Source organism: Plectropomus leopardus, chromosome 11, assembly GCF_026936395.1.
Source record: "Plectropomus leopardus strain MGB_pleo_1.0 chromosome 11, ASM2693639v1, whole genome shotgun sequence".
NCBI lineage: Eukaryota > Metazoa > Chordata > Actinopteri > Perciformes > Serranidae > Plectropomus > Plectropomus leopardus.
The window spans coordinates 36,100,429-36,118,720 of record NC_142186.1 but is presented as its reverse complement, the minus strand read 5'-3'; the positions used below and the strand labels follow the sequence as shown (position 1 = coordinate 36,118,720).

Sequence of the window (18,292 nt, the reverse complement as noted above, 5' to 3'; positions counted from 1 at the left end):
ATATAACAAAACTAGTCACTTTAACTGTTACATAAATGCAATGCAGCAAAATGTACATTATTTCTCAAAAATGTAGCGCAGTTAAAGTTCGAAATATACAAAGTGCAAGAACTTCAAAATTGTACTTAAGCTCAGTACTGGTGTAAATGTAGAGCAGCGGTGTTTGAGCAGATCCAGTTAATATTTCATTCGGCTGTGAACACAGAGGATCTGTGGCTGGAGGCTGTTTGGTTCAGATTCCTCTGGGAGGCAGAAATCTGACAGAAAGTCCCGTTTCTCCTTCAGCTGCTCGATCAATTCATCAATTCAGCGGCTCAGTGGGAGTCAGACTGAGTGACACCAGCTCACACTCGCACTGTCACACTGTTACACACAGCAGGCTTCACACACACCAGCCTCACAGTGTCAGGAATAAAGTGTGTTATGTCTGCCTCCACATCCAGCAGTTACAGAGCAACTCCAATCAGCTGTATTCAGATCTAGAGCTGCACAAAATATATTAAAAAATCTCAGTATGGCCAAGTGCAATATCCAAATCACAGGAGCTGCAGTGTTTTTCAGTTAAGGGAAAATGTGTCACAACATACAATTATAAGTGAAGCACAGTGGTGCGACGGCCTACAAATCACACGCTTGTTTGGTACGATGTGGAGCACGGCTGTCACCATTCACAAAACAACCGTGACAAAACAAACTTTTCGGCGACAGCAGCATCTACAAACATTCACTTATTATGTTGTTTTTTAGGCTGTCGTGACATAATTCCATCAGAGTACAAGCTCAGGCTTAATACAAACTCACAAAACTTTCTTTTATAACTGCCAACACAGGCGGCATGATTCTGGACCAGGAAAGAGGCGGGAAAAACATGCGTCAAAAACAAAAAAAAAACATGCAAGAAATAATACAAGACCAGGATTAGCGTTATCCAGCCCGATCATCCTGAAGCCATCAGATTCTGTTGTTTTTGAAGATTTTGGCATAAGAACCCAACACTAAAAAACACTTTTTGCATGTAATTCTGTTAGATGACGTCAGCTGAGAGCGCAGCCGGACAGAACCGTTTACGGTGTGATTATTCGCCGCCGACTGGCTGGAGGGCTTCCTTTCGCAGCAGCATAATACACGAACAAGCGGTGTCGGCTGAGAATGTAGCTTAATGGAACCTGTTGCGTCCACGTGATACGCTGCTGGATGGCGTTATTTTGAAATCTAGCAGGAAACTGCAAAATATAAGAAGCAAAAAGGTTCCTATAGGGCGGGTGGGAGAGAAGATGGATGGTCCAACAAACCTCGGACTTTCATGAGTCTCATGAGGTGCTTCTAACCAGCATGTGCTTTAGTTGCCTAAACATAAAGACGTGCATCGCTGACATCACAATAGCGGCATCCTGGAGCGTCAACAGCAGACGCGTAAGGATATCTAGAGTGTAATGTGTAGACGTAGAAGTGCACTGAACAAGCGGCAACATGTGATAACTTGTGATGAGAACGCGTTGGATGTGCAGTCGTTTGTTACTCCACTACACAACAAACACAACCACAAGTGGTGATGTACCGAACAGAACGGATTCGGTCCGATCTTACCTTCCTTTTGACTTGAGCTTATTTTTTTTGCAAACTGCACTGTGTAGGAAAACAAGCCTCCTACATTTTTGCCCCAAATACTGTCAAAAATTTCATTTATAAGCCGAAAAAAAGACACAAATAAAACACAAAACCTTGCTAGAAAAAATATGACCTCGGGACTACTAGTATTACAAACCTTCTGTGTTTGGTGGGCATTTTGCAGTGGAGGTTTTACTTGACAGGTTGCCATGGTGAACATTATATCTGCTGAGCATCAGTGTGTTAGTGTTGTCATTGTGAGCGTGTCGCCACAGCTCTCATTTGCCTCTTTGGGAAAGACAACAACCGAGAGCTAAATCGTCTCCAGCGGAAAACAGAGATCAGCAGTTGTGACCGTTTGACCGGCATTATCTTCCCCTCGAGCGGCGTCGCTAATGTCGCTACAAACAGCCAGCAAGAGATTTTAACCCTTGGAGGTTTGAGAAGAAATGACCTGATCTCCGTCGGGTCCTGTAGCTCCAGGATTCCATGAAAGTGCCAATTAGCAGCGTGACCCGCCCTTTAAAACGCACCTTTGGGGCTGTGGCGGCGTACGGTTTAGTTGGACAGTCGGTGTGATGTAATTACCCGGGACGCTGGAGGCAGAGGCAGAGATAATGAAGACACAGCTGTCAAAGAGAAGAGCCGCTGGACAGAAATGAGGCAGCCGCTAATTAAAGTGCTCTAAGTTAATGGCGCCGTGTTTCCAAATGCTCAGGTTGTGTATTTTCTCTGGAAACTCCCTGAAGATGACAACACACGGCTGAAAACACACTAACAATGTGAGGCTGTTGAGCAGCCGTCTCATTATCACTGACAAGGACACAAATGTTTTCACTGTAATGATCCTCGGTGACGGTCTGATAAAATGATGCCACAGCTGTCATTAACCCAGTGACACTCAACATACGGCCCACGGACCGAATCTGGCCCCTGATAGGGTGGTGCCACAATAAGAATAAAATGATTCACACTGGGAATTTATTTTGTACTTTTAGCATACGTAAGATGCCAGAGTGCATAAATCAGCATCAACAGAGGTCCTAGCTAAGCCCCTAATGTCCTAAAATCCTAGAAAATGTTGTGAAATCCTAGAAACGTGCTACAATCTGAGAAATATGCGAAAATCCTAGACACACGCTGTAAGTCCTAAAAACATCCTAGACTCTAAGAAAGGTCCGAAAATCTTGAAAGGTGCTAAAATCCTACAAATTTCCCTCGATTCTTAAAACATCATAAAATTCTAGAAATGTCCTTAAATCCCAGGAACATACATGGGGCTGCTGCGGTCGGCTCAGGGCCAAAAGTGGCCCCCAAACAGAGCGAGTTGAGTATCTCTGCATTAACCCGTCCTCTGACTTTGGAAACATTTAAATAAAATCGATCTTCTAAGGTTAAAACAGTCAAACACGAAGGTGATGAATGCGTCATTTATTTTACTGCCACCTGGATTCAGGACGGAGTTATTGATCGTTTCATCCTTCACTCTCCTCCACTATCACTACTTCATATAGAAATCCCTCCACTGTAACTGCAGTCTGTATATTTTTATGTCATAATCTCCAGACTCAGACCACCAGCATGAAAGTCCGTCTCTCGATACTCTCTGACATCCTCCGCTGTTCTGAGGCTGAAAGCTTCAGCGCGTCAACAATATTTTGACAGAGATGCATTAAAAATAAATGCTGCTAAATTATTTCTACAAACAACATCGATATAATTAATTAATAAATACAGTTATGCTGTAACTTTATCCGCTGTGATTTAACGGATCTGTTGACAATATATTTTCAAAATGAGTGATTTTAATGAATGTGCAGACTTCTGAGTGTCTGGATGTTAGGCTGAGGGAAACAAGGAGACATGCAGGACAAATAAAGAGATTTTTGGGAGTCTGGAAGAGCCGGAGGGCCCTAAAGTTGTTCTGTTGTTTTGAGGGACGGGAACTTGATATTGACTTGACTGCTGTTGTTTCTCGCTCGTCGTTAGTTGGTCAGTTTGTTTGTGGTTGGCAGATTTTCTTTGTGTATCAGGTACATTAGTTGAGTTCACAAAAGCTGACTTGATTGTTGCAGTAAATTTCTTTGACAGGCAGTCGGACACACACACACAGTGATTCTGAGCTGTATGAGGTGCGTGTGAGTTCTGCATGAATAGAGGAGGTTCATTGGTGAGCGTTGAACTGTTTGCAAATAACGTGAACATTGTTCGCTCTCACAACAGTTAACGACACTGACTCACTGTCCAGTCGTCAGAAGAAGCTGTTGGTAATGAATGTTTCTGAAAACCCCCAAATTTAGCATGTTTCATAAGTATCATATCAATGTTTTTAACGTAATCAAGCGCATGAGTAGTCTGTGAGTTGCAGTTTATGAGCTGACTGTCAGGAGGCTGAGGGGATGGTGGATGGCGTTTCTGCTAAATAATAATGTACAAATGTAACGTATCTGTGGTTTGCAAAAATGTACTTTGCCAGTATTTCTTCTGGTGACTGAGTCTCGTGTTCTGTGTTTTTATGGATGTTGTGTGCGTTAGAGACTGTTTCCTCATCGATATGTGTTTGCCTGTGTCGAAGTCTAACCATTATTTTCCATTACACAAACACAGATTGAGGTGCTACGTTTTATAATCTAAGGGAAACACTATTTGATTTGACTATTTTTGATGACGACAGCAGCGCGTATCCTTTTTTTTTCAATTCCATGGCTCCTTATGCCGAAGCAGCTTTGAGCCTGTGAAATGTGAACGGGGCCATCACTGATGAGGTGACCTGTTAGAGTATTTAACTTCTGACTGTTGAAATTTTTCTTGAATGCAAGTCAATCAAGCAACCACGAAGAGATGCAAAACCGAACACAATCATAAACACATGCAACACGTGCAGAAAACAACAAAAAAGAGATGCAAAAAAACACATTTTGGCAGAAATATTAGTGTGTTGAATGTCGTGTGAGGCTGTTGGCTGCACAGCAATAGAAAAAAAACAAAAAAAATACCTGAACACATCGTGCAAATAAGAAACAGAAAAGAAGTACAATTAAAAGTCATAACGTCTAAAAATATTTGTGTCCCAAATGATTTTGTGAGGCCTGAGCTGTGGATCTGAAGGTCTGGATGTTCTTGCGGTTCCCGATTAGTCGGAGCTGCAGTCACCTTCATGTGTAAACCCTCTGAAACAGAAAGTCTTTTCCTTCCTGCTGTCATCCAGCAGGATGAGGAGAAACAATAAGAGCAGTCAGTCGGGTCCCACTGGGAAACCCCCTCTCTCCTCTTCTTTTGCTGCTCAGCTTTTATTTATTGGCCTCCTTCCTCAGCTGACAGTCGACTCCCAACTCTGAGATTCCCTCGGAGCTGAAGCCTTGGGGAGCTCACCATTCATCCTCCTCCATCCATCTATCCCGACACAAATAGAGTCTGAACCACCGCGTGTCGCCCGGCCTCCACACTTACATGTCGGAGCGAATCCTCTGCCGCCGCTGAAGGATTGTCTCAGCTGCGAGGGTTTGTGGTTAACACGGCTTAGAAAGCTGCCGCTCTGTTCAGGAGGCAGCTTCACTTCTGTCAGGGATTTCTTTTATCAGTATTATGATTATGAGATTAGACAGAATTACTTTAAACAAATTAAATTCTAGGGTTCCCCGTATTGCTGGGTTATATATTTCTCGTCATGTATTGGAGCTGCAGCCTCTATAGACATTTTCAACCACATTTAGAAAGAACAGCCCTGCTGAAAATGTCTTTCCTTTGCGTTGTCAGAAAAATCTGCGTTCATATGAACGTGAGACAGTTCATGGATCCGCAAAAACCACCAAAAAACGCTGTAGTATGCATGTCTGGCCAGTAGTTGGCGGTGTAACTTTGTAATGACACACTGTCGAAGAATGACACCACGCACATGTGCAAACATACACTCTGGAACCCGGTTTTAAAAGTTTGCGTTTCCAGGCCCCCAAAATGCCGTTGACGTGTGAACAAACGTCCAAACAGTTTGACGTTTCATGCAAGACCCGTTGCCATGTGAACGGCCATGTAGACAACTCAAGAAAAATGTTGGCATTGTACGTATCTGCAAACCACAGATAAGTTAAATTTATATTATGAAGTGGATACGTTAAAACTTTATGTTTAAGTTCCACAAAGCTTTGGTAAATGTGTCGTTAGGTTTAAGCACAAAAACTTGTATATGTTTAGGAAAAAATCATCTTTTGGCTTCCCTTCTAATGTCGAGTTTGGGGGCGCAATCCCTGCTGGAAAAGCGCTAATATCTGTTTTTGTGGAAATACATACAAATGATGCACGAGGTAGCTCCGTTTATGACATCGTTAGCAGCTGCGTTTCAAACTGATGCTGTCTGACATAGAATCAGTGATGGACAGAAGTCGGATGGGCACAATGAAGTAAAATAAAAACAAAGAAATATTAAGCAAGTAAATAAATATATAAGATATAGCAGAAACAAATGGAGATGAAACAGGTTACTGAATTCACATAATAAAAATTCTAATGTAAACTTATGTATTATTCATTAAGGTGAAAACTTTGGGAATAATGAGTTCATGATTAATACTTTAAAGATCCATTTCCTTTATGTTCAGTTCCACCTTATTTTTATACTGCACATTATAAAGAGAAAATACACATTAAATATTATTTATTTTTTGGTTGTAAAAACACGCAGACGGAGTTAAGCGTCAGTGGTAAGGGGGTGCAGTCTGTTGAAATAAACGACTTTAATTATGTTCGACGTGACTGCTAATGGTGCTCTTTTTTAAACGGGCTGTGATCTCTGTGGACTGAGAAGATTACTGAGAAATATAAAGTCGCCCAGCTGTGTTAATGAAGTCATGCTCCTCTGATGAGGACCTTAATGTGAGAACACACTTATGCTTTTTATATGATCTGTTTATGGCTGAATTTTTGTCTCACTGACCAGCTTCACCTGCAGAGGGAAACTGAGTGATTTTTTATTTATATTTTTTTTAACTGAGTGATCAGAGATCAGCTGCTGCAGGCTTTTATTTTGAAATCACCTGGGACAGGTGCAGCAGGCTGTTGGATGATGATGCTGATTATGAGTAACAAACAGCTGATCGTCTCCTCAGGCAGAAAATATTATCACAGTAAGACAAAAACACACGAATCCCTGAGCTGCTGCTGGTGTTATACACCATACAACACACACACACACAGACACACACACACACACACACACACACACACACACACACACACACACACACACACACACAATGATTAGTGTGTTCACCTGGAAGCAGCAGCTGGTTGGTATTTTGCTGCTCTCTCATGTCTGTAAACATTCATTCATCGGATATACAATCATATTCATGCAGGTGTTTCTTGTTTTTTCAAGCTGAATTTGTTTTGTTTGCATTAAACATCAGGGGAGAGTGATGGTCTCACTCTTTATTATTCTTATTTAGCATTATCTCAACCCTTAGGGCCTGCTTTAATATTACACAGATTTTTTTAAAAAAATCACAGCCTGGGACATGCATTTTCTTCATATGCCAAATACGGTTAAAAAATGACGTCATCAGGTGGAAAATAGTAAAAAAATTACTATTACTACTACTACTATTACCTATACCTGTACCTGTAAATCATCAGTAGTTTGTGTGTTTTCAGGTGCAGTGGCCGTGCATAAATCCCAAATACAAAACAAAGAAGAAGAACTACAAGAACTCTGGGATCGTCATTCTGAACCAGTGCAAGGTGAGCGACTATTAAACTATTACATTTAAATATATATATATATATATATATATATATATATTGATCAATGCATTTTTTTATTATGTTGCTATTTCATTATGTTGATCTGTACTGTACACGAGTTCAAAAAATATTTTATTTTTGGAGGGGGGTGGTAATAGTCAATAATACCAGTGAGCTAATTTTCAGGTCATATTCTTGTCACCTTTTACAAGTTTTTTTGCAAATTGCGGGGAACTTCTTGCAAAGTTGCTTGTTGCTTTTCCTCCCATGTTTTTAAAAAAGAATCAAACCAACTTTTTTCAAGGTTTCAGAGGTTTGAATGCCTGTGAATGAAGCTGAATGCAGCTCAAGAAAACTGATGTTGATCCGGGTGTTAAAGGGTTAATCATGTCATCTCATTGCAGAGTCTTTTTCTGCAGATGTCTGATTGGAGAAATATTGCCACCCACTTCTAATCTTAATGAACCAACTCCCCAAATTCACATAATAGTGGATGGAAAAGCCAAAAACAGCATTTTTTTGAGAATTTTCTGAAAATTTGGTTCAAATTTGCTCCACATTTGGACTGAAAAATCCCAGCCAGTAACTCTGAGGAAGTAAAGTTTTTAGTCGTGGATGTGGGAGCTGCTTAAATGTGAGTCCTGCCAGAAAACCTGACAGTCCTGATATTAAAATCTTGAATAAGACCTCATTACTTTTATCTACTTTCTTCAGACTGACTGTTGTTTTTCATGGTTTCCCAGCACTCTCTGTTAGCGCGGCTGATAAAGAAAGTGCCATCACAGTCATCATATTTAATTATGAGCCATTATCATATTCAGAGGCTAATTAGGACTCAACGAGTCACTTTTTAAGACATGCTTGGTTTCTTAAACTGTCATGGCAACAAAGAAGAACCCAAACAGACAAAAGCAGGCAGACAGGATCAGTTTGGGGACTCGATGGGGAAGGTGCAAAAACAAGGAAGGCAGTCTGAAAGGCTACCTGAATGAAAAGAATCAGAAGTTTTGGGATCAGGCAGGTGACAGCGAGGAAACAGATGCTAAAGAGCAAAGACAGACACGGTTTCTTTGTCAAACTGACTGTGACAGAGCGGCTGTTTTAAGTGCTGCAGGGCTGATGAGGGAGTGAGCTGCAGGTGTGGAGATGAGCGAGGACACGCAGGTGAGGAGAATGAGGTGATTGCAGGTCAGATTAGAGTGAAGAGGGAGGAAATGTGAAGTCACCTGTTGGACAGAGAATAATGCTGAATGTGAAATGTGGCTGCAGACGGGGACAGAATGGAAACACAGCTGAGGCAGATATAAATCATAAATAAAAATAAATTTCAACCAGTTTTGTATTTTGATTTAATTGATTTCAAACATGTAAAAAAGAAAATGATTTTGCAGACAGACAAAAAAACATATTTACAGACAATGAAAGACAAAACAAAAGAAATAGTCAAACACACACGATGACTTGGTTGGGTGAAAATAAATCTTAGGTAACAAAAAATACATTTTAAGTAACCACAGAACTTTTTTTAAATGGGGGCCATCTATGTCTTGCATCATATTGGTCATAACTAAACTAGAACAGCCAAAATTATCAAGATGAGCATGATTTTATTGACTAAAACATGGCTAAAATTCTTGAACTACTTGGTTCATGGCCTGTAGGTGCAGCACAACAAAGAAACATTAATGTACTGAATTGAAACTGACAGAAAATGAAGCATTTCGATATGAAGCCCACTCAGCTATGATAGAATCACAGAAATCAAAGGAAAAATGACAAAATAAGCACAAGTCTACAGTATCAGCCGGCAGGACGCTTCGCCTCTGAAACGCTCACGGACGCTCCCGGAGAGATATAGAGCCAGACGTTGGAATCAAGCCTGAACAGTGTCAGATCCCGTCACTGCATTATTTTTGAACGTGTTTTCCCACAGCATTAAAACTTGATCATTCCAGTAAAAATGGAGCTCTTTTCGGGGGCTGCCGTCGGCGTCTGACAGACCGAACCAATTACGCAGCGCTGAGCAGCCTGACTAACCTGACATTTCCTGCCAGACGAAGCCGAACGGCGCTCAGACGCCGAACGAGGGGAGTCGGGGGAATCCTGCCGCCGATTGAAAGCCAGATTGCATTTAGCCTGATGACACTCGACACATGAAGAGTTCCCGCTTCAGAGCCAGTTAGCGGCGGTTTGAGGAGAGCGACACAGAATGAGGTGTAGCACAACATAGAAACAAATTACTGAAGGCGCGGGGCTCATTTAGTGTGAGTGGAGGCAGGAGATGAAACCTAATGTTTGCAGAGCAGGAGGGGTGAGCGTGGAGACGACAGAATGGGAGCAGGTTTACCAACGAGCTGCAGGTGACGAAGGTTCATCCGTCTGCAGCTCTGCCCTCCTTACATCAGCTGATGCTTAATGATAATCCAGCTGCAGATAGTTTCATAAAGATCCCCTCTGATCTCATTCTGTCAGAGCCGCCACCAGCAGGGGACTCACTGGGCCCCTGGGGGACTCGGGCACTGGGCCAACAGTCCAAACCCAGACGTATAAAGATATTCAGGTTACTGTAACACACTGAGAAGGATGCTGGAGCTCATGAATGTCTGGAAGTTTTGCTTGAAAAGAGACTTCAATAATTAGTTCATTATCAAAACAGTTGCAAATATTTGTATTTAAATTAAGGAAAACCTCTTTCCCACTGCTAACACCAGCTCACATTTGGCTTTTTAATGCAGAGAGACTGCGTGTGATCCGCATTCACACAAATGACTCTGCAGTAGACACGGCTTGTTATCGCCTCCGGTTCCGATTGGCATTGATGGGAACACAACACCCGGGTCAATTCAGCTCCTTAACGGGCACGTGCCATCATTAATTACTGTCCATCTCCTCCTAAGCAGCTAAAACACAGATCCAAAGAGAGACTGAATAACTGAGAGAGAGAGAGAGATAAAGAGAAGAAACCTCTGAAAAGTTTTCACAGACCTCTGTTCATGCTGCTGTCTGCTGCTTACCTGTTCTCCAGCCTTACCGGGACGTCACGCAGACACACCAACAAAACACCACACACACACGCACGCACACGCACGCACACGCACGCACACACACGCACACACACACACACACACACACACTCAAGCTGACAGAAAGACAGACGTGAGTGCTGGAATGTGTTTATTGGCAGAGGGACTGCAGTCGATCGTCAGTATTTAGTGTGTTTATCTGTGTTTGAAAAATCCATGTGCATGTGCTTATTTTGTTGGAAAAGGGTTAATTAAAAACACATAATAAGGCCAAATACGCAGCATGATTGATGAGAAAATGACTTGTATTAAACTTACTTATAACTAATTTTTTTGGAAATCTCCTGTTTCCCATTTCCATCAAACTGAGTCTCGACTATCTCATTTAAACTCTCCTTAACTGCCTCTGCATCGGAAAAGCACTTTTTGTTTTTACGCAGCACCCAGGCTGCTCACTCAGAGACTTCAGTCGCTCTGTCATCTCACAAACAATTTGACTACTGATTCATTGGAAGATTTTTACTAACAAAGTTTTGTTTTCATCATTTCTGTAACATATTTCTTAATTATTTTCTGGCCTTTGTGCGACTTTGTTGTTTGGCTTTTATTGTTATTGTCTCTTGGGTTTCTTGCTTCTGCTTTGCCTTCTTTGTCAAAGCACTTTTAAAAGATGCTATATAAGTAAAGTTATTATTATTATTATTATTTTTAACTTTCATTAACATTGGGACATGTGGCATGTGCTCTCCAAGTACTCTTCTAGTTTCAAATTTTTCATTGGAGCCACAGGCTGAGGAGGACCGGCAAACTGAAACTCGTGGTTTGGTGGTTTCCGTTATAATTCTTTCTCATGGAACATGATGTCCAACAAAAACCCTGAAAATGTTTGAAGTACGTCTCGACGGCAGCAGAAAACTGTGCTGCTGCTGTTTAAACCTGCATCAGTCTGATTGGACATTAGACGTCAGCTGGTCGACAAACAGCTGTTCGGCGAGGATGAATGAAACAGCTGATGCAAGCGTGACTTCACAGCTGCTTTGATGTTTCGTCATTCAGAACTTTAAATGATTAAATATTCATCTTCTCGTCTGCCGTGTTTCTCTCCGTCTGCAGATCATCAAGATGCACTCCTTCCTGGATTACATCATGGGCGGCTGTCAGATCCAGTTTACAGTGAGTGCGCACACACACACACACACACACACACACACACACACACACACAAACACACACACGCACGTACATAAAGAGTTCACAGTCAGGTCGTCTTCTTGCCTCATATTCCCGTCAGTGGCGAAAAAAAAGTGTGCCCCGTTTCTCAGAGTCATTTTTGATGTCACCATGGAAACGGTAACCACGGTGACATGCTCAGTGTCCCAGTTAACATTCGCATCTCTCACTGGGATCTGACCAGTTTAACCAGTCCAATGCCGCAGCTTGTTTCCTCTCTTAATGCATTTATAGATATTTATTAACACTTTTATGTGAATTTGATAAACTCCAAGTTCACTTAAGTTACTGAATTTATGCAAGAAGGGGACTCTTAAAACTAGGCCAAGTTTCTGGGTTGTAACAGGTTAATTTAACATGATCATTGTGTCGAGATGTTCCACACCAGCTAGTTCCTAAAAGTATGCTTCTTAAAAGATCTGTACCTCGTACAACTCCACGTCCAAAAACTGGAACTTTTCCCTAAACTCATGACTGACAAGACAATAAATAAAGATTTGTTTCCACGAGCAGAGAAACTCAGTTCTTCTCAAATCAGTTCGACTCTCAGGACAGAAAAGACTGAATATTTTACAGAAGCTGTCCTTGCTTGAGTTTGATTTTAAACTGTGTCAAACACAACGTTTCTGTGATGGTGCCACATGGACAGGCGATAACCTGATGCATGCTGGGATACACCTCAGCTCCCCTGAAACTCGACTTCCGTGCTGTAAACTTCCTCTTTTAACAACTTTAAAAACATCTTCCCTCAGTGTGGCAGAGATTCAAACACGCCGCCGCTCAGCGTCCTCCTGTTGCTCACTCGTGTAAACATTCAGCTCAACAGCACAACAAAGCTGCTTCACTTCCTGCAGCCCAGCAACGAAATCCCACTTCTCCCCGAATGTTTAAATGTTTAATCAGCGGGAAACTCCATCCGACAACCTGCAGCCAGTCAGGAGAAAAAAAGACAGTGTTTCTGAAACGATGTGCGGAGGGTTAATCGCCCAGGAGGGTCAGAAATTCACTCAGCAGGTAAACAAGCGAGGAAGCTTCGGTTTAGTGAGAAAAGCGTCAGAAAACAGGAGCGAGGTATGTTTCTCTGCAGCAGCGTGTCCAATCAGCTGTTTGTTTGTTGCTTGGTGTCGTCTCCAGAGGAAACTCTGTCTGCAGGTTATTTTACTTCACAGTCGACTGAATTCAGATGATGAGACTCTTTATTTCTTCTTTTTACAGACAAACACTTTATTTACAACGATTCTCTCTGGAGACGGTTTCCACCTACATTCTGCTCAAGTTTATTTATTTTTAGAAAACAGATAAATGATATATGAAGCATTGTCTATAGTCTGTGTTATTTTATTTATTTATTTGTAAACAGAAAAACAAAATAACCACACTGTTTTGTTTTTTTGTTTTTTTTCAATTCGATTTTGAAACAGAATAATCAAAGATCAAATCATCACTTTAATCTGTTACCAGTTTTTCTGTTTTTTTTTAAGCATTTTAAAACTTTCTCAGTCTTTTGTTGCCTTTGAGCCAACTTTTTTGAAAATGTTGAAGGCAAGAAATTCAGAATTAGTGTATATTTAAAAAAAAAACTAAATTGGCCTCAATTGTCCAACAATGAACGTTCAAAGGTCCCCAGTAAGCTGTTATTAAAGTGAAAGAGACATGAGTCATACGTTACACTTTGAGGACATTTAAAGGGTTAAAGCTATCTGGTGAAGCGATGCTGGCCTCTGATTGGTTGTCGCGTCTGCAGGTAGCCATCGACTTCACGGCTTCTAACGGAGATCCTCGTAACAGCTGCTCGCTGCACTACATCCACCCGTACCAGCCCAACGAGTACCTGAAGGCCCTGGTGGCCGTGGGGGAGATCTGCCAGGACTACGACAGGTGGGTCTGCATCACTGCACAGCAGCCAATCAGATCAGTGCTTTCATTAATGATGACAACATTGCTTTTCAGATACTTTTCAAAAGTATTAGCAACTTGGAAGGAAATATTCCACAAATTGCAAGAAATTAATAGATTTAGAAGATTATTTTGAAAAACCCAGGGGAAATGTCCATGTAAAGAAGAGAATTATCATATTTTTCCAGGTAATTTATTTTTTCTTCTTCTTTGCTATTTCTTTATTTATATTTATTTATTTCATTTTCTTGTACTTTTTTAAAAACTAATTTCTGCAAACAATTGTTGCATTTCTTTTTTCTTTTTTCTATTCATTGCCCTCTTCCCATGTTTTATTTTGTTTTGGGTTTTTTTTAAATAAATGGAGCCTTTGCCCACGGTTTCAAAGGGTGAAGGAAAAAAACACTCAGTGTGATCTGACAGTGGGTGATCTTACAGCAGGTTATAGAAGAAGCACTTAGTGTAGCTTCTCTGTTCTTGTGACAAAATGTTTTATTCACACTCAGAGGTACCGAAGAGGAAAAATAACTAAACTCGTCCGCCCATGCTCTTAATTCTAACTCGTTGGAAGTTGTCAGTTTTGTCTCGCTGAGTTTTCTTCTTCTGGCTGAGAGACTTAAAAACCCTTCAGGCTTCACTTTCTGTCCCACGCAGGCTTTTATAATATTACATTTTTATAAAAGACAGTATTTTATTCTCTGTGATGTGAAACCCTGAAGTAAAAACTTAAGCAGATTTCTCTTTGTTAAGGCCCTCAGAAGATTTAAATGAACAATTTAGTTTAAAAAACGCTGTTTGCACTAATAAAGCAAAAAATGTTGGTATTGTCCATTTCTGCAAACCACAGATATGTTACATTTGTACATGTTTTGGCTTAAAAGATGTAGTTTTTGGTGGAACAATCCCAGCTAGAGACTAGGCTTAGGGGGTATGTAATGTTTCATGCCTTCCTAGACTTTGCCTTCCTGCAAAGTCATGGATAAACACATAGTCATAGAAAACACACACACACACACACACACACACACACACACGGGATGCAAACTCCACATTCCTGCACCAAAGTCAGTCGTTTGTGTGACCCGCTCCTTAATATAACATGGTCATGCAACCCGTTCTCACTCTGAACTTAGAACGTCAAAGCTGGACGGTAGGGAAACCTAAAACGTCATCGGTTGATGTGGACGACTTCAGACGGAGCCTGGGTTGGTTATTCCCCACGCTCTCTCTCTGCCTGCCGGCCGCCGGCTGTTTACAGTCCTGTAACTACACCCTCCACCACTGTGTCGCTGGTGCCTGCTCTACCAGTAGAGACCAGAGTCTGAGCTCTGGTGGTGCGTGCTGTGCACTACATACAATGAATTCAACAGAAAGAGAAGCACTTGTATTTATGATGGTATTAAAACACATAACTTTGGGATTTCTAAACATTCTGGTATAATTTAACACCGTGACACTGCCCGAGTCTACTGGAGACACCGTAACGTCCCAGTAAAAAACAAATGGTTTTTGTGGTACTTTCCCCAGGAAAGGTGACAGATCTCTAACAAACACTCACATTAAGACTTACACCAGGACATTTTAGGCGTATCATCTGAGCAGGAAGTAATCAGAGTTCATTTCTCTGCTTTGTGTTGAAGTAGCGGCGGTCTGAATGAGCTCGTTAACTCCTGCTGGCATCCAATCACAAACCCTTTTCCAGCCTCGCTTCCATTTTTACACTCAGACCTTTCCATGTCTTTTTTTTTTCTCCTCACAGTGACAAAATGTTTCCTGCGTTCGGCTTCGGAGCTCAGATCCCTCCTGACTACAAGGTAATTCACCTGGTCAGCTCTCCGTCTCTCCCAGCATGCTCTTTGTCTGCAGGGGGGAGGAGGCCTGGGGGAGGGGGAGGGGGAGCTGGTCAGAGACGTCGGTAATTACCGCTCGGCCTCCATGCTGCGCCCGGCGGGTGCTTGTCTGATGCTGCATTCACATCATATGATAAAAATTGCTGATTATTTCCAGCAGAAATATTGAGTTTTAATGTCCAGCTGAGACTCGAGGTAAAGGAGGTCAGAGTAAGATTATGCAACTTTCTTGGTCCGATAAAACTGGTGTCCTTTGGTTGTATCTCAATAAGTTAAGATAATCCTTTATTGGGGAGGTTTAGCTTTTGCAGGACAGAAATAAATACACATAGAAAAGGGAAAAAAGGATATAGAACTCAAATGAAATCGATATAAATCTGCATATGTTTAATGTAATTAAATCTGCCGCTGAAAATAGTCTCCAACAGATATTTTAAAAACTAAAGTTTTAAGTCCTTATCATGCACAACAATTACAATAAAGTAGTTTTGGCCAATGAAATTCTTTCTTTACAGTGCTACTAAAAATGTATGAAAATATAAAGCATGAAAAACTGAGTCCAAGCCATAAGAAGTTAAAATATAGAAAATATAATACAATAAAGTATAACATATATAAAAGAGCGGCAGATTTTTTCCTCCTGTTTGTTTAATAAATACAGTGACCAGCTAATCTCACAAACATTATATGATCGATAGTTTGTTACTGAGTAACCTTGTTTCTCCAGCACTGAAGTGGGATGATTTCTAATAAAACAGAATGTCACTGAAGATCATTTCCATCCTGAATTACAGAGATTATATTTTTAATATTAGGTTTGAATGTTAATATTAATATTAATGTTACTTTGCTAGAAAACACATCGCTGTTAAAATGTTTGATTGCTCGCAGAATTTGGCAGCCAGACACTAAATCCATGCGTGATGGATCTTTTTCATTTGTTTTACTGACGATAAGAGAAACATGGAAGAGTTATACTTTAAATACTTTCACCTGTCTTTATGACTTTAGTTTCCATGATAAACGTGAAAGCTGTTTATTTATTTTTATTTATTTATTTTTTATTATGTGTATATATATATATATTTTTTTATATTATGAATGCAGCATCAGTTACTGCTGTGATTGAAGCTTCCTGTACAGCAGCTGCCCCAGTGTCATGAACCCCTCTGGCTTCACCTGTGGGAGACAAAGTGAGAGTGGGGGGGGCGTCACCTGTCCTGCGAGTCTGATTGGTTGTTTTAATAAGACAGAGGGAGGAAAGAGTCAGTCAGCTGCTGCGATTAGATGTCAAGAAGAAGAAAATGAAAGAAAAATGAAGAGGGATGATGGTGAAGAGAGAGGGATGATTTCATTGTTGAAGCTCTTTCTTTTGCTGATGAAGAGATCAAACAAACTTCCTGTACCCCCCCCCCCCAGGTCGCCCATGATTTTGCGGTGAATTTTAACGAGGAGAACCCAGAGTGTGCAGGTAGGTGCTTTCATTCTCTGCTCTCTTTGAAAAAATAAAATAAAACCAGTCAAATATTTGATAGTGAGCCTCAGAAGTCCGAGCGTGAAGGAAACTCTTTGATCTGAGAATTAGTTAGCTGCAGATCGAAGGAGCTCCATCGGTGACCGAGGAGGCGACGGCGTCTCCAGGTGACTCCAGCACAGGTGTACGAGCACGCTGAGGAGGACCTTCAGTCTGCAGGGTGACGGTCTGAGGCAGATTCATTTATGTAAATCTCCATGAAGACTGCGTGTCTGTAGTCTGGTCGGTGATTTAATGAGCTCCTGTGTCTCTGAACTGTCTCGTTGGTCCCCCGTCCTTTAAATACTGTACTTTTATTTAAAAGTTGATCTCTGAGCTGTTTGTCCTTCAACTTTCTTTACTTTTTTCTTAGCAGGGTGGGAAATTTAGCTTTTTTACTGTTTTTCTAAACAATTAATTGATTAAAAAAAATCAGCAGATTAATTGAAAATAAAAATTGTTTGCAGAACAACTGAGAAGCTAACTAACTACTCTAACGCTTTCTCATCCCAAGTTATTACATTTTGTCAGTGGATTTAAACGCCTACATATTAACCTCAGGGTATCCCTAAAATCTCTGCAAAAGCAGCGATATTTGATGACTTTTAAATCAGAATGTGCTGGCAATTTTTTTTTTCCATCAGCAGTGCTGAAGTTCTTCGGTTTTGTTTTGCATCGTCAGATGATATTTAGTGCGTCCGCTGACATGAGAAAGTCTTCAGACACATATTTCTACACAGCTTTAGATGTTGAATTTTGTTTCGTAAATGCTTCAGTTCTACGGGAGAATGCACAATTTATCAATACAATACAGATAACATCAAATCAAATAATTTCACACCAAAATTGTGCAAAAAAGGTCACAACAATAAAAACAACATTGAACTGATGTAATGTTATGGCGAATTCATTGCTTGAATTGCTTGAATTGAATTTAAATCCAAAAGCGGCGCTGCTGCTGTATGCCAATAAGGGAAGCACAGAAATATATAAATATCATAGTTCACTGACACAGTGTCATGTGACCATGGTGTGTTGGAGTGTAATAAACAAGTGATTTATTATTATTTATTAAACTTTCAGCATTATATAAAAATGAAAAGCTCCATCTTAAACAAACTTCAGGTAAATTGAAGCACATTGTGCTGATAATAGTCCAACCTCTCCTGACTGCAGGACTCTGACTTCAGCTTCTGTCAAACTTCTGTGCTGTTAATCATTTTACTCAGGAATTAAAAACTTTTGAGTCGGCCTACTTCTCCTATAGCTGCCAACATCCTGCCGACATTCACAGTTAGAGAAAGGCTGAAAATAAGCTCTTGTGCTTGTGGCCCCGGGCCCCCAAAACATTACATCTGCCCCTGGTAATAATAATGAGAGCTCAGCGCGAGTGGCTGGATGAGACACGGAGCGATGCGTCCTGATCTCTGACATGG

At 40.9% G+C, this 18,292-nt stretch overlaps 1 protein-coding gene across 1 annotated transcript in view; it reads left to right on the top strand.

Moving 5' to 3' along the window:
• The window catches only part of cpne4a (copine IVa), a 74,522-nt gene that overhangs the window by 49,943 nt on the left and 6,287 nt on the right, over positions 1-18,292 (top strand). Inside the window, exons 9-13 of the mRNA XM_088084751.1 lie at positions 7,255-7,341; positions 11,481-11,540; positions 13,342-13,475; positions 15,253-15,307; positions 16,763-16,814. Coding sequence (XP_087940877.1) covers positions 7,255-7,341; positions 11,481-11,540; positions 13,342-13,475; positions 15,253-15,307; positions 16,763-16,814 — 388 coding nt within the window. The remainder of the gene's footprint in view (positions 1-7,254; positions 7,342-11,480; positions 11,541-13,341; positions 13,476-15,252; positions 15,308-16,762; positions 16,815-18,292) is intronic.